The sequence below is a fragment of the Ictalurus punctatus genome, chromosome 12 (genome assembly GCF_001660625.3).
Source record: "Ictalurus punctatus breed USDA103 chromosome 12, Coco_2.0, whole genome shotgun sequence".
Classification (NCBI taxonomy): domain Eukaryota; kingdom Metazoa; phylum Chordata; class Actinopteri; order Siluriformes; family Ictaluridae; genus Ictalurus; species Ictalurus punctatus.
Genome location: NC_030427.2, coordinates 32,067,441 through 32,091,169, shown reverse-complemented (window position 1 = coordinate 32,091,169; position 23,729 = coordinate 32,067,441). Strand labels below are relative to the sequence as shown.

Below are 23,729 nucleotides of genomic sequence, written 5' to 3'. Positions count from 1 at the left end.
ATCTTGGGTGGCCTGAGGGTGTATCAGCAAATTTTTATTATTTGGTTGAAATATTCCTTTTATGAAGTTGTCCTGAAGTTGCCAGTAATACATAAAGAATGATACAAACTGGTTTTATTTTGCACATATTGAATTAAGAATGTTTGATGTGTTTCTTAATTCTGATTAGAGCACATATTTAATCAAAGTCTGAATATGGTAAGGACCACATTTCAGGGATTTCATTTTTTTGATTTCATCACTGCACATCAAAGTTGGTGTATTTTGTATTTTTAATCTAATTTTTATTATTGCTGTTATTTTCTAGTCATTCACCAGTATTGAAGGCCAGGGAGGGCTGGCAGCTATATCTACTGGCATTAGGAAGGATCAAGGGCAGGATTGACAAATTCTACATGGTTTTGGATAACCACCTCATCCCTTGCACAGTAATCAGCTCCTTGAGTGCTATAGATGAACTCTTCAAAGTCCACTATGTGTTCAACCTGTCAATGTGTTCAACCTGTTGCTCTTGTCAACATCTTTACCTTCCTGCAGACCACAATCTACAACATTGATGTTGGTCTTACCAGTGAGTCTCCCAGAGTAAAGGAATTGCGTGCAAAGCTTATGAACTAGGTTAAATGTTAGTGTTTCTGTTGTCAAAGTCTGCATGCAAATAGCCACGAGAGTCAAGCACAGTTTCTATCCTTCATTAAAGTTTAAGTTATGTGCGCAGGGTGGCTGTAGCTGACAGTTTTGAAATGTTTCACAGAACATTTCTCAGAGCATTACCATGCATTTAAAGTACACAGATGTGACTTAGGTGAACTTGTAAAAGCCCGAGTTTGAAGTTCTACAGGCCTTTTGATCTACAGAGTCCATATGGGTCAGATGATGGTGAATATATTGTACCTCTGTTCATGCTGGTTTGTTATATCTAAGGTACTGTGTTGAAAAAAAAAGGTTCAACTTGATACAGCAACGGATGTGTTAGCTGTTCTTTTATTGATGACTACACACATTTTAAAGGTATGCATGTTTAGGCATACAGGGTGTAGATTACATTTAATTACCTCAATCTGGGTATGAACACTATTTAGTGTTGAAAATAACTCCCTTAGTGTTCTGCTATTGACACATTTAGTGTAGATTCAACACTTGCTTAGTGTAAATGGAGCCTGTGAGGAGTAAAAAACTACACCAATGGTGCTAACAGTGAACACTTTCAATGCTTTTTCAACACTATGAGAATGTAGAAAAAATAACACTACTTAAGTGTAAATTTAACTCTATTTAGTGTGGACCTATATAAAATCTGGGGAAGTGTTAATTTTCACACTGTGAGTGTGAATATAACACTTTAAAATTTGCTGTGTAGGATGCAATGGAGAAGACATTAGCAGATGGTTGCTCGAGTGTGGATGTACTGAATGTTTTGTTGGTTGAAATTATTTTGTGCTTATATTTAATGTTTTTTTGTAACACTCCTGCAAGTTACTCTTTCAGCATAAACAAAAGTTAAGCAAGCATCTTACACACACTGTAGGTTGAAACCTATTTTCTATGACTAAGAATCATTGCTTTTTTTATACTTTATTTCTACAAAAATCTAACAAGTCTTGCAAAGTAGCACAAGATTATTTTGACTGAAGAATCTATAGAATATCCATTATTCAGTGAAGGTCTGTTTAAAACAACATAACTAGTGTTAACTAGCTGTTCTCCGAGGCACAGATGGCTGCCAACCGCTGCCAATTGTAACATTCAACAACCATGGGCTCCTCTAAGCAGCTGACTGAGTACCTGAAAAGGAAGCTATTCGATGCGTACAGAGTAGAGGAAGCTAAGAAAAGGCAGTTAGGGGGAACTTATGTGGGTGAGCAGAAGATGGCAGACTTGCCGAAAGAGAGACTCATTCCCGATCTTCCTCCATTTACGAATGTAGGAGTGGATTATTTTGGTCCTATAGAAGACAAATGAGGACGTTCCATTGTGAAATGTTATGGAGTCATCTTTACGTGCATGGCAAGTAGAGCTGTTCACCTGTAAGTTGCCTATTCCTTGGACACTGATGCATTAATTCCCTACGCAGATTTATTTGCAGATGAGGACAACTTGTTCATATGAGATCAGACAGCGGTACCAACTTTATTGGAGCAGAAAGAGAGTTAAGAAAACAGTTCATGGAATAAAAGCAAGATTCAAAAGGCAATGCTTCAGAAAGGTGTCCTGGTCGATGGGACGTGTCTTGGAAGTTTTTCCTGATAAAAATGGACTTGTATGTTCTGTGTGAGTACAAACTTAAACCAATATACTTGAGAGACCTGTGACAAAGCTTTGTCTATTGTAGGACCACATGGAAATGTAAAGGACTGATTGCAAAAACTATAAGCTCCAACCTACAGAGGGTTGTTTTATACAACATTTATACAGTGTTACTTTGGACTTTAATGTCTCTTTGTATTAATATTGTATTGAACTGTAATCTTCCATGTAGGGCCGGGTGTAAGAGTCATTATGTTGTGTTCAATGTCTGTTGTAATTTCATTGTTTGACACCGGGTGGAGTGTGGGTCTAATTCGTATACAGGTAGACGGAGAGTAAGAGAAGGCAGGTGTGTAATGGAGGAAAGCACAGCAATTTTTGTCCGTATCAGAACATGTGCAGGTGGAAGCAAGCTGGTGGGATTACTATGCGTTTGTGCATTGGAAATGCGAGTTTAAAAGGACATCTACGAGCTTTGTGATAAATAAAGTGGATAAAAGTGGATAAATATTTCCCTGTAGCTAAAGAAAAAGAAAGTTGACCAAGCAGGAGGTTTTTTACCTGAGTGTGAGTAGGCGAGCAGTCAGATTTACTGTGTTTATATATTCATTCTTCGTAACGGCATGGCCAGGGTCACGGTGGTTTAAATTAGGCTACTAGTTTGTTTATATTTTGAGAAACAGATCCAACTCATATAATTGATTAGAAAATTTTGCAGGTAAGTACAAAGTAAAATAACTGTGTGAGCAGGATTTGCAAAAAAACAACAACAAAAAACAAACAGTCCCAGTCCCCCAAAATAGCTTTGAAGTAAACACAAATGCTAAAAAGCCAGAACATTCTCCTGTGCGTTTTCTTTCAGTTTCAATTTCTCTGAAAATGCAGTCTTCGGGGAAAAAGGGCTGCTTCATAAGTCATTGACAATTACCAGACATGCAGGGTACAGCATTTTCTTTCAGTTTCAATTTCTCTGAAAGTGGGCTTTTGCAGTTTGTCAACACTGTGAGTGTGCACTTAATGACCATGGCCTTAAGGTACACTACACGCGAGCTTCTGAAATTAAAACAGAGCTCTTATTGTCTAGCCAAAGTCTCTTACAAACTCTGTTGACCAGTGACGTGCGGTGAGGTTCGTGACTGGGAGGCACTGACTCTTTCAAAGTCAGATTTACAAATATATGAATTCAACAGAGTAGCATAAATTCACCATTCAACTGGCTGCTTGCACACTGACTACTGGTTATGTTTCATATCCCATATCAGCATTCTTTACACACACAGGTAAGGTACATATATGGCCAAAGAAGAAGGTTTAATTTTAGCGGCTCAGAGTGAGCACATTTTCTCTGCACCCTACGTGTGTTCTTAATTTGCCATCACAATTCCACAATTCATACTCATTCAATACAAATGAAAGTTTATACAGTCCACAGCAAAAAGACAAATGTAGTTTTTTTCTTTAAAATAACTTAATTTTTTTCTTATCTTGTTTTGTATAATTTTTTTTTTAGTTATTATTTAAAAAAGGGCTGGTCTTTTATTTTTGTCGTGGACTATACAGCAGTGTATGCATGGTCTTACCTTTACTCATCTGTCATTACTCACATCATCAAATCCCCAAAACACCTCCCTCACTTCACAGGCCACCTCACTTCACGCCACAGAACGCATAATGACAGATCTGGGCTTTGTTTGTGAAATCCGTTGTCTCGTCTACTTCTACACAAAACAAATAATGCTACATTAATCTCCTTTTTTATATCATTTCTAATCACATCACTTAATGCTTCAATTAAATCATTCTGAATTCTGCTTGATAAGCCCGAAAACACAGTGGATGTCTCCAAATGTCTAGCTAACCTATCATCTTTCTCAGCAAAAGCATGTAATAGTTCTACATAGTTGCCACGATTAGAAGAGGTCGCACTCTCATCGTTACCACGAAATGCTAATTGCTGTTAGGCTAGGAAGCAAGTTGCATTAATGAGGTCTTTTAAAATCTCTTTGTTTTCCTTTACCTTAGCATTGTGGACGCTAATATTTAATCTCTGCAGTTCGTTCAAAGCCAAATCTATCCTTGCGCTTCAAAAAGTTTTTAAAGCAATTTGGCTTTGAAGGTGAGTAGTTGAACTTTCATGTCTGCTGAGGCTTCTAGGTATACTTTTCAAGTCACAAAATCCCGTTGTAGTCCAGACGTTGTCACTCGTTGAGAACAAAAGGCATGGAAAGCAGAAAAGGCGGTATTTCGAAGCACAACCACACAGACAGTGATTTCGTGTGTACCACTCCGTGTGAAAAGAGCGTGTTATCTTCTGTCCCGTCATTTGAAGCAAATCTTTTAGCTCCGGCATCGGTCTTCTATTATTTATCCCTTCCAGTATTGATTGAAAGTCCAGTTTTGCGAAATGTTTTAGCTTATCTATATAATATTCCATCTTAAAAATAAAAATAAACGGACTGATGCGGTGCACTTGACTTTCTCTACTTGAATATTTTAGCTAGCATATTACCCACATTTGTGCCATTTGTCTGTAATACGTGAATAAGAATAATAGCATAACAAGCCCGTATGCTCACACACGCCCCCTCCAGTGAGGCAGAGGTACTGGCTGCCTCCCCTCCTGCTTTTTCACTGTGGTGTTATGTCAGATCAGCAAGACAAGTTATACGCATAAGTGAAATAAATGACCTAGTCTATGGAATGTGAGGAGATATAATTAAAGTGTGTACAAACATTACCTTGGTGACATACAGAGAGATCAATTGCACATGCTCAAGTTGGGGAAAAAAAAAGAGCAGCTCAATCCAGTTTGTGAGGGATTGCGCAATCCGAGAGGAGGCTCAGCTTGTCGCTGCCTCCCTTCATATCTTTCCCCCGTATTTGAACAGGAATATACACAAACTGATTATAAAAATCATTGGAATGATTGGAATCATACAATAATTACATTTCTATCACAGATCAGTGGACACACATATATATATATATATATATATATATATATATATATATATATATATATATATATATATATATATGATGACACAGGGGAGGCCTCCCCTGACTGCACGTCACTGCTATCCACACGCTGGACTGCTACGTCCTAAACAATATATCCATCAGGGTTTGAGGCTCAGTTCTGCTGTCTCATCCTCTCCTAACATCTTTGTCCCTACCTGACGACGTAAGACCAACAAACTGCTCCGTACTGGTGTTGATCATACTAATTTAATATCAGTTCCTGGAGATTAAACCACTGTCGTCTCCGCTTCAGAGTCTGGCTTATGCCGCATTATTCAGTGCATGATCCGTGAATAACAAGACGCTGCTTTTATCGGATTTTCTTACCGATAAAAAGCTGGACTTGTTGTTTTTAACCGAAACCTGGCATAAAGAAAATGATGGGCTCCTGTTTAACAAGCTCACTCCAGCGGGAGTATCATAATTAATGACAGTTTCTGATAACACAGTTATGTCGCACATTACATTTTGTACGTAATTTCATTACAGTTACTGATGTCAATAAAATTACTTTAACTGCTTTTACAAATTTATTGTTAAAGAAAGAACATGCAATAAAATGCATTTTGAAAATAAATCAATTACCCTTTTCAAAGGGAACTCCATGTTGCGTGAGCTCCACGCTGTGGGAAGCACGTGACTGGTATCTGAACCCGGAATAATTCTTCACTCGGAGCGGTTTGTCGCTACATAACTGAACATCAGTAAAAGAAGCCGGCGGTGTTGTAAATTTATATCTTCAGTGAACGGAGGCGAGACCAATCAGACAGTGTTTTCAGGAAAATACGTGGAAAGACTAGTGTCTTATTGGCTGACGGTCTCTCACTTCTGCCAAACGCTAGCTCACACAGTCCTACACAAGTCAGTACGGAAGTGTGTAAAAGCAGCGACCATAAAATTTATGTGCGGCTTGATTAACGGTGCTTTCAGGATGAGCGACTGGCTTAACCGCACCAAACTAGTCTAGTTAGAAAAGTTTCATATTTTATCAGTCTGTTAGTCTTACACACAGTGACAATTTTTATAATAAATCCCACTTTTTCTGATCAGGTCATACATTGACACACTAGAATAACTGAAAGAACTCTGAGTTTCACTTTGTAGTGTAGGTTTTTGTAGGTAGGTTTTTGTAGGTCTGATAGTTTTGAAAGTAACTTGAAAGTAATCAGTAATGTAATCAAATAACAGTTTTTAAGTAGTAATTAGTCATCTGTAGTGGATTACTTTTTGAGTAATTTACCCAACACTGATGGCATTTGTGTGAGTATTTAATGAAAGAATAATGTACTGCATTCCACAAGCTTTATACTGATTTGCGGGGCGCACGGTGACTTAGTGGTTAGCACGTTTGCCTCACACCACCAGGGTCGGGGTTCGGTTCCCATGGCTCTGTGTGTGCGGAGTATGCATGTTCCTCCTGTGCTGCAGGGGTTTTCTCCGGGTACTCCAGTTTCCTCCCCCAGTCCAAAGACATGCATGGTAGGCTGATTGGCGTGTCTAAAGTGTCTGGTGTGTGATTGTGTGCCCTGCGATGTCCAGGGTGTACCCCGCCTTGTGCCCTATGCTCCCTGGGATAAGCTCCAGGTTCCCCTGTGAACCTGATAAGGAGTAAGCGGTTGAAGATGGATGGATTTTAACAGACTTCCACATCAGTCTGGCCAAAATCATTTTAACATCAAGATTATTTTAACAATTGTTTAAATATAATAATAAGCTTAAATATAAATTAAAAAAACAAATAGTGTACATTTAACAAACTTTAAATGAACATGAAACTTTCATGGAACATGAAAGGAGTATTCTAAAAGCGACTCATGTAAACACCTTAATCACAATATTGTCTTATTCAGAATAAGGTCAATAATTAGATTATAGATGTCCATGTAAACGGAAAATGGATATACGACGGGGGTTTTTAAACCAGTAAAGAGATTGAAGCTGAAACAGTAATATCTTCTGATGCTGAGCAGGAAAACAAGGTGTGTAAATGTCTATATGAGTTCCAGTTTACGTGAACATGATCTGATCAGAGCAGAAGGAAAGATAATGAACTCTACATGGCTCTGCAGCAGCTAAACCCAGACCATGATAGCTTAGCTGTGCCTTCCTTTGTTGAGATTGCTTTGTTACTTATTTATTTAAAATGATTGCTTTACGTTAACATTAATTTGCATGCGTGTAGGAGCTCGCGGATGCTCCCTTTCTTGGCGTTACCGCTAAGTTTGTAAAAGCTGTGCCCCTAAAATTTATGTTGATCGACGGTGCTTTCAGGATGAGCGACTGGCTTAACCGCACCAAACTAGCCTAGTTAGAAAAGTTTTATATTTTAACAGTCTGGTAGTCTTACACACAGTGACATGTTTTATAATAAATCCGACCTTTTCTGATCATGTCATACATTGACACATTAAAATGACTGAAAGAACTGAGTTTCACTTTGTAGTGTATTTTTGTATGTTTGATAGTTAAGTAAACTTAAGTAAAGCAATCAGCATTGTAATCAAATTACAGTTTTTAAGTAGTAATTAGTCATCTGTAGTGGATTACTTTTTGAGTAATTTACCCAACACTTATGACATTTGTGTGAGTGTTTAATGAATGAATAACATTCTGCATTCCACAAGCTTTATACTGATTTATTTTGATTTCATTTTTTAACAAACTTCCACATCAGTCTGACCAAAATCATTTTAACATCAATATTATTTTAACAATAGTTTAAATATAATAATAAGTTTAAATATAAATAATAAAAAACAAATAGTGTACAATTAACAAACTTAACTGCAACATCCTTTTATTGTATTTATTTTATGATTATATTTAGTGGTTTTAATGCTCCTGCAAGTTACTCTTTCAGCATAAACAAAAGTACACCTGCTATAATTTAGTCTTACAGACACAGTACAATCAGTTTAAACCTAATTTCTATCACAATGAACCATTGTTTATTTAACACTTTATCTTTATTTGTACAAACATCTGACACGCAGTTTTGAACTAGCACAAGATTATATTGACTGAAGAATCCACAGAATATCCATTATTTAGTGCATGTCTGTTTAAAACAACATAACCAGTGTTACGTGGTTTTATTCTTAGAGCTGTTCTCCTCCGAGGCACAGATGTCTGCCAATCGCTGGCTGTTCTCCTTCAGCTGATCGAGGAACCTTGGTATGTCATTGTTGTAGAGGAGCTCATTCCCTGTGATTTTCTCTGTGGCCTTCATCACATCCTCCATCACCTTCATCACAGGCTCCTGGAGGATGAATCTGCAAGTCTGATGTTCAGCCACGCTGGCCCTCCCACTCAGAACACCCAGGAGGTGGACGGCACTTCTCACTTTCTCCTGGAACTCAGCTACAGACTCGATCTGCTTCTTCACCTTCTGGATTTCTTCATGCGTCTCCTTCAACTTGTCATCTTTCTCACTGATGTCACACCTGGTCTGTGAAATTTTGGACTCGTACTCAGACACTTCACATTGATATTTTTTCACTTCAGCATCAGACCTTCTCATTTCCTCTTCAGCCACTCTGATAGCATTGGCTGAATGAGCTTGTCCAACTGCACCAACAATCAACATGGCAGAACCTGTACAGAGAAGGAAGAAATGAAATAGTCAGAAGTAACATTCACACATGATTATGATAATGTACAGTATCTAACATTATAACATATGATAACATTATGTTTATCTATATATGATGTAATTCTCACCTGCAATCCATCCAACAATTGGTATAACTACCAGCCCTGCCCCAACACCTGTGATTATTTCAGCTTTGTGTTTCCTCCTTTTCTGATTCTGAATTGTCTGTTTTGTTGAATTCAGGTTTGTCCTGGCCAACTCCAGAGCTCCCTGAGAATCTCTGAGTAATTTTTCAGTTGATGCCTGCTCTGTTCTCAAGTTCTCTAAGGTGTTTTTTGTATGATTGATCTCACGTTCCAGGTTTCCCTCATCTTGTTTAAGTCTCTCCAAGTTTTCATTCAGACTCTTTAACTCTGAACTGGCCGTCTGTTCGGACTGCTCCAGGAGTTGATGAGCCTGCACTATCTGCTGTCTGATGTAGTCATAGTTGGAGCATTGCCCAGTAACAGGATCTACATCTGCTTTAATCAGGGCCTGATAGACTTCATTCAGGGTGGAGATGCTGTCTTTTAATGGAACAATAGCAGCCTCCGCTGTGTTCTTCAGCACAACTCTGCAGAGACAAACAACATTTCAACACAGAAAATGTCTTAAAGGAAAATATTTTTGTTCTGTTAATTTCAGTTCAGAAAAAAAAAAATTAATTTATTGTTGGATTTGTAAGCAATTACTTTTAAAAATCAGTTTAATGTTAAGAATAATTTCTATGTGAATACTGATATTCAACTTACTCAGGTGAATAAAGCTGACTCATATTAATCTGAAACAGAAAGTAACAGTGCTATAGGGGGAAACAACCAACAGAGACCATGAGATCATCATAACAATCCCCTCCAGTGTCTCTAGCCATCTGTGAATGCGTTTTATTAAAAAAAAAAAAAAAAATTACTGTAAAGATCTAAATAAAGTTTATAAGAGACCACCATTTAAATTCTGTTCTGTGGACCTTCACCTCAACTTCATTTTATACTAGTCTCATGTTACACAAGGTTACATTACGTTGTTCTGTTTTTCATATTTATTCTCCCTTTTGTCATTGTATTTATTTATTTGACATTTTACCATTTTGAATCAAAATGATGGTTATTACATATTTACACATACTAAAAATGAATATAGCACAAAGAAAAGCAAAATACAACATGCTTACCTTGTCACAGGGTTTCCTAAAGATATACCTCTATTTAAAGTTAAATTAAAATCTGATATCCTTCTGTATGCTGTTATTTCTCTTCTAGCTCACCGTCAGTCCTGTGAGATTTGTTATACTACATTGTAGCAGAGGTGGGGTGAAGGGGGGGGGGGGGGGGGGGGGCTTAAACAGTATAAATACACAGCGGCTTTCTGTTTTGTGACACTGCTCCATTTGGCTATCAGAGCTGGCAGAGATCCTCCACACGTTCACTGAAGACTATCAGGACATCAAGGTAGGAAGAAGGACATGGTTCTGAACAATTTTTTCAATTTACTGCACACATTTGATCATTTTTATATAGGAATGCAAGATTAATTATCAGACAAACATTTAAAAACTATTGAATTCTTAATAATAATGTAGAATCCTGTGTGTGTGTGTGTGTGTGTGTGTGTGTGTGTGTGTGTGTGTGTGTGTGTGTGTGTGTGTGTGTGTGTTTACATTTTTACAGAATTTTATTTTTACAGTTTTACAGAATTTTACAAAAGTACTTCAGAATTTCTAGGGGGCCTGGGGGCTTGCCCTTCTGAGAATTTTTTTGCAAAAACATCACCAAAGCATTAATTTCTGGTGATGTTGGCTGTTGTATTCATTTACATTTACATTTATTCATTTAACAGACACTTTTATCCAAAGCGACTTACACATGAGGAAATACAGGCAAAGTGATATATGAAGCAGAGAACAATACAAGCAGTGCTACTGAACAAGATCTTTAAACTGAGTTATAGAAAAGCAAAGTAGAGGTGTAAGTCCCACAGTAGCAGTGTAAGTGCCAGAGTATTATATTTATATATATAATTTCTTCCTTTTTTTAAAGAAGGTTGAGGTAGGGGGGTGCTGTTCCAGACAAGGTCTTGTACGTGATCATCAAGACCTAGAATTTGATGCGGTCAGATACAGGAAGCCAGTGGAGGGAGATAAAGAGGGGTGTGACATGGGTTCTCTTAACGAGGCATGCTGCTGAATCATCTGAAGGGGTTTGATGGAGCTGGCTAAGTGGCCAGAGAGTAGTGAGTTGCAGTAGTCCAGTTTTGAGATAACAAGATCCTGGACTAGTATCTGTGTAGCCTGTTCGGTGAGGTAGGGTCTGATTTTTTTGATGTTGTACAGGATGAGCCTACAGGACCATGCAGTTGTTGACATGTGCTCTGTAAAGGTAAAGCTGTCATCAAGAATCACCCCAAGGTTCCTGGCCATCCTGGTTGGCTTGAGTGTGGTTGAGCCGAGCTGTGCAGTGAGATTGTGGTTGATTGAGGGACAGGTTGGGATGACGAGAAGTTCAGATTTTGCCAGGTTGAGCTTAAGGTGGTGTTCCCTCATCCAGTCCGAGATGTCCGACATCGTGGGGCATATGATTGAAGAGGATGTGCAGGATATATTCACTTCAGCTGGTATTACAATCAGCCTTCAAGTTTTAAATAATTCAAATGATTTAAATGATAATGTGCAATGAATAGGAAAACCTATTTTCAGACTTATCTACTGTAAACTACCTCATGAGACAGTGGTTTATCGGGATCATTTTATGGTTTAGCAACGCCCCTGCAGTGCCCCCTCACACGAATATTAAACACTTCCCGGGTCATTTATTTAATGGACATTTCTTGTATTCTTGTATCTTATCAAAATATTGTTTATTTTCAAATTTACAATAAATTAGTGCATTTTCAAATCGTTGCTGGAAATTTGGTTTCCTACAAACTCAAATAAAAGACAGGGTCCCTTCTCTACTCCAGCATGTTGTTAACTGAGTGGTGTTGCAAACAGACATCCCAGACATGTTTCAGCCTGCCTCCCTGCCTCTAGACCACACCCCCTGTCACCACACGAACATTAGACCCCACTGAATTCATAACACTTAACTGCTGAAAAGCAAAAATCTCTATTTATTTTGTATCAATTTCCTTGAAATGCAAAGTAGTTTTATTTGTTGATTCATATTTTAAAATCTACATTCATAAAAAATAATTAAGCAAGTGTATTCAAATAGCTGAATACACACCTTCACTAAAAGTTTAACTGAACATCATGGTAAGAACTATGAGGTTACACCTAACATTTTACTTACTGAACACATTTCACTCATCTTATAGGATTTAAAATGCCTTGTCAAATAGTCCATGTAAATGTCAGTTTCATGGAGTGTTAATGTTGGAGAGGAATCTTAGTGTTATAATCTTAAAGTCTGTATAAAGTTCAACACCTTCACATCTAAATTGTGTGGTGTTTATCAAGCAAATTTTTTTGTTCAGTTTTAGTTCAGTTCAGATGTAAACACTTTACTCACACATGTGTGTCCACCAACTAACTTAACCTGGTTCCATCAAAAGTCAAGGGTCTCAGTTTTTTAGTATTGTTTGTACCATAGTGATGTTGAACACTTATCAAAACTGAACATTTAGTACTCATTTTTTTTGGCTACAGGCACATTGGATAATGCACACCTACTATATTAACGTCCATGAAATTCAATATACAAAATAATAATAATTCCATCTGAACTAAGTCCATTTATTTCTGGAATCCTCGCATTGCACCGACTTAGATTCCATTAAATTGCTTAAAAAATTTTATGTAACAGTTTTCACTTTTAAATTAATAGCTCCATGATGGACTGAAATCTGAGAAATGTGTTTATTGTGAAAAAAATCAGAATATTTAAAAATCATCAAAACTCAGTTTGTGTAATATTGTGTATATTAAAAATCAATAAATTTTCTTTGTTTTTAGTAGAAACAAGGAAGCCATGGATTCCCAAATTGCAAAGAAAAATCAAAGCCTCACCACAGCCGAGGAGATGAGAAACCAGACCAAGCTTGTGATGCAGCCGTATGCCAACTGGGAGGAGTATCTGACTCCTGCTCCACTCTCCATAGCCATCCTGGGAGAACTGGTATTCATCTCCTCCAATACAGATTTCTCCATTAACAAGAACCCACCTAAAGACGGCTACAAGTACATCAGATACCCAGATTCATTTCGTGCCTGCCTCATGCAGGTGTGTAACTCTGGCTGGGGGGCTTTCAATGAGGCCCATAAGAACATGGATCAGATTAGACTCCACACCATGGCAGTTCCAGATTATATGAAGACGGCTGTGAAGATCCTGTTTAAAGGCAATGATGAGGTTGTACAAGCCCACCTCCCTGATCAGCTGGAGAACATTCGTGTCATTGCAGATGACTGTCTTGAGTTGGCCAATTCAACAGAAAAGTGGTTCACTGATGTCATCAATATTATCCAAGAACTGCTGGAAGCATGTGTAAATGCTGAGTACTTTTATGGGGAGGAGCTGGATGCTGTCAAGAAGAAACTGGATGAGGCCAAATTGAGGAAACAGTCATCAGAAAAAGCTGCTAAATGCTCAGAGAAGGCAATGAAAACCATGGAAGAGCAACTTCAGGAAGCACATGAACGTTACAACAAAGCAATGGATTCACTACCCGGTGGATGGGACATGATGGGTATGGATGTTGTTGCAGGCTTGACTGAGAGCATCACATCTCTTTTCAATGGAGTAACAACCATGATTACTCAGTCAGTGACCCAACTCTGTAAAGTTCACAAAATAATTTATAGTACAAGTAAAAGTAAAAAATCTGCTGTTGATAGTTTTGATATAATTAATATATATAGCAAGTCAGCAGAAATCCTGATGTGCACAGAGAATATACAAAAGTTTGTGCAAGACAACACGATTAACTGGAAAGACTTGTATGATCAAAAGAAGAAATCTACAATAACAGATTTCCTGGCCGAACAGTTCAAAAGAATCAAGGTGAGTTTAGATAAAAGCCCAACCTGCAAAGAAAAAATGAAAGCCAAAAACATATGTGAAGAGGGCATTGTGATCTGTGGACAATTTGCAAAGTACGCACCAGAGGGGAAATGTAAAGATGCCAAAACAAAGAAGATGATTGAAAGGATCAGAAAACTAACTGAATCAGCTCGCAGTTTCGACAGCAGAAGTAAAGACATCACAAAGTCTGCTGCCCTGACTCCCAAACCACCAATGATGTATAAAGAAGAAAATAAATCTGAGATGATGAGAGCTTCAGATAGGGCATCAGACAATGCTAGGTTCCGCATAGAGCAGAACCGCGCTCAACTGGACAAGACCAGAGAGGCCTATGAGAAGAGTGTAGAGAACATGGAGAAGAACCAAAAGGAGCTGACTGATATCCTGATCACCATGAGGAACTGTGAGGTGAAAGAAATAGACTTTAACACCACTATAAAAATGCTGGTCAAAGGAATGGATGCTATGGGGAGAGTGAAGGAGCAGTGGGAGAAGATGGTTCGCTTTTTTCAGATGGTGTCCAACATTGTGAAAACCAGCCTGACCAGAACCCTTAAAGATTTCATCACTACATCTGAGAAGACACAATCACTTTCCTACAATGCAAAGCTCTTCTCCAAGGATCTGCTCTATAATCAAGCCTTTCAAGCCACTAACATCGCCAGCCTTGTCAAGATGATTGCTACAACCTACACTGAGGTGTCCACCATCCACCTAATGGACCGGGTCAGCTCTCTGGGGAAACTGATGGCCATGGACAAGGAAAAGCCAGAGTTTAATTCTGAGCGTCAGCAGTTACAGAACTCCTGTGATGAGGCTCAGAAAGCCATCTTACGCCTTGTGCTCAAGAACAAGGAAGAGTTTGAAAGGAAGAGTGCTGCAAGACTGGAGAAGATTGATAAAGAGCTGCTCGCCATCCTCCCTCCTGCTGCTCCAGAAGAGACAAAGAGTATTCAAGAAGCTGTTAAAAGTGGATTCACAGCGGAAGAGGAAGAAGACTATGCCTGAGTGAATTAACAATAAAATCCTATAAAATAAAATAAAATAAAATAAAATAAAATACTTATCTACAATTATATCCAATGAATCGCCTAAAGCATAAAACACATGCATTATAATTATCACAGGATTGTTATTCAAGCTCCTGGTAAAATGTGTTTTATAGGGAATTATTTTACTTAAACCTACATTGCTAATTTCTTATAATATACATAAAGTCTCTACATAATTATTGTTTTTTGCAATTAACTGGAAAATATTATTCTAAAGGATCGGCTTGTATTGTATTCATATTGCATTCACTTTTGTTACATTTAATTAACTCATGTTAAATCTTCCATTCTAATTGCACTCATATTACAAATATTATAAACACGTGTAATGTTCTTGTGTATAATTAATGCTCTGCCTAAGTGACAAAGTGGCAAATTTATTTCGCATTTCACTTGAAATAACTGAAGTAACTGTTGCATTATTTGCTAATACACCTTATAACATATTACATTTTCATTATCTTAACAGTAAACTAAAAAGAAAGATTTCTTACTTACATGTTTCTCATTGTGTTATTATTGTCTCGAAAAATAAACAGGTGTGTGCTGACCTTTTTTGCTTTTTGGATCTACCTAAAATCTGTTATATTATAGACATGCTACCAAGGGTCATTTACTTCACCTCCATCTTTATGCTGTGCCAGTTAAACAATAAAAAAAAGAGGCATATCCATTTCCCTATGGAGCGTTGATGTGAAATTGGGCCTCCATCACCAAATGTACCACAAAATCCACTGGAAAAAAAAAAGTGTATAAATTTGGCACGCCACAGCTGTGAAATAAATCAGATGTTGATTTATAAATACACACCTACTGTATGCTAATGATAGCTAACTTCTGTTAATGACACGTGACCTATATGTTGATTAGAGGTAAACGCTGTCCTAATTCATTGTTTAACATAATACAAGTAATACTGAAGCTGCCACCATGGCAACATTTACATTTATGCATAAAGGTTAAAGGTTGTGTACAACTGATGGTTACACAGTTGTCTGTAGTAAAAACCAAACAAACAGACAATCACAATGTCACCACACAAGAAAAGAGATAATAAACATCAGAACTGCTTTTACAAGAAAGAAAAACAAACAAACAAACAAACAAATAAACAAAAACAAAAAAAGCCCTGAGGGCAAGCGAGTTGAACAAATTCAGAGTTGCAGAATAAGTTTAGAGTTGACAAAACCAAACTAATCCAACCCGGGTTAATTACGGTTAATAGGTTTCATGAAGCTGGTTATCAACTTTCTGAGTAAACCCAGATTTTCACCCTGAATCGAGGTTTACTCAGCATGAACGTGCACATAAAAGCCAGCTGTTTGCAGCAAACAGCCCATAGTGTTCAAGATGGAGTAAAGCAGTTGTGCATACTTCTGATTGAAGAGCAAGAAAAGATTATGCGAAACCAGAAGGAATTGAAACTTACACTAACCACAAAAAACCTCACTGTTGCTGCTGCTGAAGCTCTGGAACATTACTGATTGTGTAAATGTGTCAGTGAGAATAAACGGATTGGAAACTTATAACCACAATATATTTAATATAATTTCATATAATATAATTGTATATAATTTGTAAAATGAAATATTAATAAATAAATAAATATATATATATATATATATATATATATATATATATATATATATATATATATATATATATATATATATTTATTTATATATATATATATATATATATATATATATATATATATATATATATATATATATATATATATATATATATAGGACAGGAATAATGCCACCAAAGTAAGGTGCGTGGCATCGGTGTGTCACATTTATAATGTGCGGCTCAAGAAGCCGGCAGAGATAAACTACACCATCTGCCAAATATCCATATCTTTCGTACAGATGGTCATCAGGAAAAGCCAACACAAACACTAAAGGTTTAACTGTAATGCATCAGATTTATATCATTCTGCACACAGCTGATTCCCAGCTAATAATTTTATGTTACAAAAACGTTTCCATAACATCCCCATTAAGTTATGGAAACGTTATTTCTGAATGTTCTAGGAATGTCCAAAACGTCCAGTTCCCTTTCAAAAGGGAACTCCACATTATGTTTAGCATAACACTATGGGGAGCGCCCACACGTGCGACTGGCATCTGAAGCTTGTGTGAAATCATGCCTATTTATAGGCCTGCCGTGATCAGGTGACGTGGCAATTAAGTGCGTCGCATGATATATATATATGGCACCTGTGAATCACACCATCAGCCTTATTATCTTCAGCGAGACTGAATGTCAGTTGTTTGTATAAAGAAACAAAAAGACGCTTCATTTCCTCTCTATCTTTTCTCAAAATCTCTGGACTTTTCTATCCCTTTAAAAAAAGATAAGGAAACAACTGCCAAATGTGTCTCCATGGGTTCTGACTACTGTAGAAAAGTGTTACCAGGTCCAGTTTATAGCTCGACACCCTCCCCGGTTCAGAGGTGTGCTCACCACAGTAGTCAGCACAGAGCAGAGCCCGGCATTAGTGCAGGAATTAAGATCCCTCTTTTACAAAGGGGCCATAGAACATGTTCCCCGTTCCCTAAGGAAGGGAGGTTTTTACAGCCATTATTTCCTGGTCAGCAAACAATAGAGGAGTATGCGACCAATTTTAGATCTGCGTCATCTGAACTGTACCCATCAGACATACAGGTTCAAGATGCTGACGCGCAAACTTATCGTTCCACAGATTCAGTTCTGGACTGGTTTGTGAAGATAGATGTAAAAGGTGCATACATAGTGCTCTACATAATTCTTTTTTAAATGGAAAATATTCTTCTAAAGGATCAGATTTTATTGTATCATTTACTTTTGTTATATTTAATTAACTTACGTTAAAGCTTCCATTCGAATTGCACTCATATTACAAATATTATACACACGTGTAATGTTCTTGTGTATAATTAATGCTCTGCTTTAATATACACAATACTTTAATCTAATGCTCAGTCATTTATTTGATAATGAGTTTGCCATTAATTTCTCTTTGTGTTGTTATTTTCCTATAATAAACACAGGTGTGTGCTGATCTCTTTTCCTTTTTGCATCTACCTAAAATATTTTATATTATAGACATGATACCAAGGGTCAGTTACTTCACCTCCATTTTTATGCTGTGTCTACAATTAGAGAATCATAAAGACAAAAACAATCATAATGGCAAAGCCAAGTTTTTTCCTATCGAGCGTTGATGTGAAATCGGGCCTCCATCACCATAACAACCCAAAGTGTACCACAAAATCCACTGGAGCATTCTGTCAAGCAAAAAATAAAGTTTATAAATTTGGCACACCATGGCTGTGAAATAAAACAGATGTTGATTTATAAATACACACATACTGCATGCTAACATTAGCTAACTGCTGTTAATGACATGTGACCTATATGTTGATTTGAAGTGAATGCTGTCCTAATTCATTGTTTAACAGTACAGTAAATACTTTGTTCATACATTCATGTTTTAGGTGCAACACCTGAAACTATCACCATGACAACGTTTACATGAATGCACAAAGGTTGACTGTTGTTTACAAGTGATGGTTACACAGTCTTCTGCAGTAAAAACCAAACAAACAAACAATCACAATGGCACCGCACAAGAAAAGAGATAATAAACCTCAGAACTGATTTTACAACAAAATAAAATAAAATAAAAACCCCCAAATGTACAAAACCATAATTGCTTGAGCACGGCAGAAAATGCTTTTGTGAATATTTTTGTATAAATATATTTTGATTGCAGTGTGTGTTCATGAGGCTGGTTGTAACCTTCAAAACAGGGGAATATCATTGGTCTCTATGGCAGCGTTGAAGTTCCAAGTCAAAACCATTGATCTGAACCATACAATATATTCTTTAGGTTGTTGTAATGTATATAATAACAAGAGTGGGCATGTAGTTGAACTGATGATCTTTTACTCATGTGTTGTTCTCATATCAAGACAGTAATGCAGTAGCGCCTCACAGTGTTCACTCCAATATTGCAACATAACATATACAACGCGATACACTCACCCTTTTTAAAACTCTTTCTCTTTACTTAACATTTAACATTACTAGTACATAACAACTCTTTAACCCTGAACTGGCCATTTGTTCTGTCTGCTGCAGGAGTTGATGAGCCTGCACTATCTGCTGTCTGATGTAGTCGTAGTTGGAGCATTGCCCAATAACAGGATCTATATCTGCTTTAATCAGGGCCTGATAGACTTCATTCAGGGTGGAGATGCCGTCTTTTAATGGAACAATAACAGCCTCCGCTGTGTTCTTCAGCACAACTCTGCAGAGACAAACAACATTTCAACACAGAAAATGAAAAAACCTTAAGGGAAAATAATTTATTCTGGTAATTTCATTTCTGAAAAAATATATTTATTGTTGGATGTTCTTGTAATATAATTAATTAAAAAAAAATCAGTTTAATGTTACGAGTCGTTTGTATGTGAATACTGATATTCAACTTACTCAGGTGAATAAAGCTGAGTCATCTTAATCTGAAACAAAAAGTAACGGTGCTATAGAGGAAAAAACAAAAGAGACCATAAGATCATTGTAACAATCCCCTCCAGTGTCTAGCCATCTGTGATATCTCTTACAGAATGCGTTTTATTAAAATAAAAAATACTCTATAGGAAAGTTAAAGGAAGTTAATAAAAACAAGTCCACCGTTAAATTCTATTCTGTGGACCTTCACCTCAACTTCCTTTTATTCTAGTCTCATGTTACACAAGGTTACTTTACATTGTTCTGTTTTTCATATTTATTTCCTTTCTGTCATAGTCATTTATTTTTTCATATTTTACCAGTTTGACTCAAAACGCTCAATTATTAAATTTTTTAATACTAAAAATGAATATAGCACTCAGAAAAGCAGAATGCAACATGATTACCTCATCACAGGATTTCTTATTCATTTTATTCTTATTCATCTTATTCATAAATTATTCATTTTTATTTTGTAATAAGTTTGTTCTTGTTCTATTTCATTCTCATCAGAGGATAACGCCTAAGAAGGCCATATGATGTCACTGAAATCAGTACAGAATGTTTAGCTGCTTACAGAAACACAAACATGTTCTTCTGTTCAAGGTTCGTCTAAACATCTTCCAAGATCCTAAAACAAAGCCTGTTTGAACTGCCTCAAACTGCTTCTTATCCGTACACAGAGTTATGGTTTAGTACAAGGGCTTCAGAGCGCTCTCATTATTCTATCCTGCTTTCTGTAATAAACCTTTTTACCTTCAGAGGACGAGTCTGCGAGTATTGTCTAATTTCCACGACAATCTGGCATCTCCTGGCTGGGCTGTGCGAGTCTTTTCAGCTTTTCTGGACAACAAGCAAACCGGAGGACGCTCATGGAAAAGTTTCACTCTGAAGTCTGTGTTGATGCGAAGGTGTTTTGACCTTTGTTGTGCAGAGTGAAAGACCGATGCAGCCACTGACTGGTAGGAATCATCAAGAATTTAGAATTACAATTAGAATTTTATGAAGTCATTGTGTATTGCTGTCTGTGTGGAAGGGAGTCAAAGATATAAGAAATGCGCGTATTACATTGAGAGACGTATTACATGGAGCGATTTCTTATAAGTTCCAGGAACTTCGCCTCTGCGACGGCAGAGATTGGTGTTTCTTAGATCTCAGCTTCAAAACTAAGATATATACCAACAGGTATATATATATATAGAGAGAGATAATAACGGTAAAAATATTTGCTAACGGACAGAGTCTGGTTCAAGCAATGAATAAGTAAAGAGATTACACAGGAGGCGCAGTATTTTTACAGCGTGTTATTATCAAGTGGCATGCCCCATTGACTCATTCCATCATATCAATGGTACATTATATATTTGGCAAATTTAATGCACAAGAAAATTTTACTGAGATAAGAAAAGAAGGGAAGAGAAAACTGTAAGTCCTACCAAATTGCTGTATGTGGACTCGTCCTCACAGGTAAACTCTTTTACATTCTTAAGGTTTGCTCTATTGAACCTATAAGTTATATGATTAATTGAATGTCTAGAGATTTGGCACACATTTTGACCCTTTTCTGTCTGCGCATGAGAATGCATATTCACTTGATTTTCATAGCACATTAAATTGATTAAAACTTTGAAAGTTATAGAAGGAAAAAAAAAATAAATAAAAAATAGAAATATGGGAAAAACATGGAGCAAAGCTCATCCTGTGACACATGCTATGGTATGTACAGGGTGCTCATATGTTGATCCTAATATCATATTTATGCGTGTGAATTATGGGGAAGGATGTTTGAATCAATATGATGTACGGGTTAAAAAATGTTCTTTCCCAGAAAAAGGTAGTTTTAGCCTCAGACGGTTAGAACAACTGAAACTTAATTTAGAGACAAAGGAGAGAGAGAGAGAGAGAGAGAGAGAGAGAGAGAGAGAGACGCATAAAACAAAGAGTGAACTGCAATTTTTGGCTGACTGGACGGCATTTGTTGAATGGCAGTGCAAGGCACATAAAAGAGAGAAAAATGTCAGGAGGGCCCTCACCTGTTTCTCAGTGTGCTAAATTGCAGAAAGCCGATCCCGACCTGGACTCCGCCCCGCCGCGACCCCCACAGCCGGTAAGGAGGGAGGAACCTGCAGTTTCAGAGGCACCTCCTCACGATGAAGCGACAGAAGTCAGAACTGAACCACCAACCCCCACTGAACTATGCTCCAGCCGTCCTATCTTCACCGGTGGGGTTACACACGAGATCCCAAGTGAACAGTCCAACAACATTGCTGCCTGAGGGCTTCAGACCAACAAAATCGGACAGAGAAGGGACACTGCACGCCGTGGTAAATGCCCCAATGCTAGAAGTGGCCGGAGAAGGAGGCCCTATGCTAGTTCACAGACCCTGGACATTGGAAGACATCAGGAGCATGCCTGAGAGAATTGGCAGAGAACAATGTCTGCCTGATCAATGCACAGTGGGATGATGAAGTCAACGCAAGATACAGAGCACAAATCATGGCGTTCCAGCAGAGGCTGACGAACACTTCTCTTGTGTGACTGGACATGACAAAAATAGCGATGTATAAACAACAAGACTCAGAGACTGTATTACAGTACCTGTCCAGGCTCACTGAGATCCATGACGCAAACTCAGACTTGGAGAAACCCGATGCTCTGGCAGATGGGCAGTGGCCATCACAGCATGGGAGGCACATCTCAGAAACAGCTTTATGAACTGCATTAAACCAGAAATTGCCGCTACAATCAAACAACACTGTATCACCTGGGACACCGTAAACCTCACACAAGTGGAGAGGTATGCAATTCACACGGAGAAGCTCCAATGAGAGGCAAAGGAAAGAAAGATGGAGAGAAGAGGAAGACCAAAAGCACACAGGCGAGGAAGACCCGACCGTCAGGGCTATGGACCAGGATTAAACTGTTACAACTACGGAAAAGTTGGACATTTTGCAAGAGACTGCTCAGAGCAGAAGCGAACTGACGGGCAGAGCTAAGGGAAGGGTGAGGCACCTGGGAACAGAAGAGGTGACGTTAGACACCCAAACTATCAGTTAGTTCACAAAGAACAGGAATATATGCACACACCCACATGCAACATTAGTCAGACTGACAATTCACAAACGTCTGAACCAGTGATGACCCTTAACCTTTTAAAGTATAATGCCAATCCTTTTACACAGTTACCATGTATATCTCTTGTAGTTAATGGGCAAAGTGTCATATAACGTATTCAGTAATAAAACACTGAGAATTAAAAGAATACCCGAAAATGAGTTCACGGTCATTGCACTCCATGGGTGGGACATTCAGTATTAGAACGTTTCTCTGAACCGCTAGTTTGTGAATGTGAAAATGGGAAAAGAGTAACCCATCAATTCCTAATTTCGTCTTCATGTCCAGTAAATCTACGGGGTAGGGACTTAATGTGTGTTTTACACTTAAATTTGATGTCCTCACCTCAGGGAGTAACAATATCTGATGACTCATCTTTGGGAACTCCATTTGTTAAAGAAACAGAGCTCTGTGTTTATCAATGGTCCATGCATAACAAGCCTAGAGCCTGTGCTCGTTTGTTGACATTGGCACATGATACGATGAAGGACAAGTATGTTGATTTTATGCTGTCCTCTGCCCTTCATTGCACAGTGCAAGTACATGAAGTAAGAGACTTTAATTTTGAGAAAGAATGATTTATGGATATCCCAGAAAGTGAAGAACTGTACCTATATTTTGTGCATGTTCAGTCAAATTAAGTGACACGCAGTTGCATATATTATTGTCCCAGAATCAGTGCCCCATGTCTCATTAGCCAAAATAAAGAACAAACAGTAGAAAGACGTGGGACCATGGGTCAGATTATGTGAGAGTGGGAAAATTACAGATTGGGAACAGAAACCCTCCTCCAACATGTGGTACAGCCCAACACTGGGAGTTTATTAAAAATTATTTCAGGAAATGTGCAAGGTTAACCGGGATGTTATTTGTCATGACAAGGGAATGTTTCTGAACCTTGGGACAAGCCCCACACCCCTAGAGATACACCCACAGTTGAAGAAGGTGCCCAAGGGAAACATGACGTAGGCCTTTTTAGAAGTGCACCACCAGTCATGATCACGCCCAAATCTGACTCAACGCTATTGAGGGCATTAGACCAGATTTCAATTCATTATTGAAGGCAGGGGTCATTGTTCCCTGTCCTGATTCGTCAGTGCGCACTCTAATATTTCCGGTAAAGAAAGCAAGAAAACCCCCACA

The 23,729-nt window shown here is 37.8% G+C and overlaps 3 protein-coding genes and 1 long non-coding RNA gene across 4 annotated transcripts in view; 2 read left to right on the top strand and 2 right to left on the bottom strand.

The window, feature by feature from the left end:
* The window catches only part of mpst (mercaptopyruvate sulfurtransferase), a 92,507-nt gene extending 79,527 nt beyond the window's left edge, over nt 1–12,980 (top strand). The window contains exons 2-3 of the mRNA XM_053683965.1: nt 10,298–10,347; nt 12,849–12,980. Of these exons, the coding sequence (XP_053539940.1) occupies nt 10,298–10,347; nt 12,849–12,851 (53 nt within the window). The 3' untranslated portion in view covers nt 12,852–12,980. The remainder of the gene's footprint in view (nt 1–10,297; nt 10,348–12,848) is intronic.
* LOC128634051 (uncharacterized) lies at nt 8,101–10,166 on the bottom strand. Its single transcript, XM_053683962.1, has 4 exons — nt 10,071–10,166; nt 9,652–9,701; nt 8,989–9,473; nt 8,101–8,862 (listed from the first exon to the last, which is right to left on the bottom strand). The coding sequence occupies exons 2-4, from the start codon at nt 9,672–9,674 to the stop codon at nt 8,351–8,353; spliced, it is 1,020 nt and encodes a 339-aa protein (XP_053539937.1). The 5' UTR covers nt 9,675–9,701; nt 10,071–10,166; the 3' UTR covers nt 8,101–8,350.
* LOC108272984 (uncharacterized) lies at nt 12,865–15,524 on the top strand. The gene has a single exon (XM_017481900.3). The coding sequence runs from the start codon at nt 12,865–12,867 to the stop codon at nt 14,923–14,925; it is 2,061 nt and encodes a 686-aa protein (XP_017337389.1). The 3' UTR covers nt 14,926–15,524.
* A 3,584-nt stretch (nt 15,525–19,108) lies between these two features.
* On the bottom strand, nt 19,109–20,295 carry LOC128634060 (uncharacterized). Its single transcript, XR_008397249.1, has 3 exons — nt 20,229–20,295; nt 19,455–19,504; nt 19,109–19,269 (listed from the first exon to the last, which is right to left on the bottom strand). It is a non-coding gene; the product is annotated as an uncharacterized LOC128634060 (long non-coding RNA).
* Nucleotides 20,296–23,729: the final 3,434 nt, after the last annotated feature.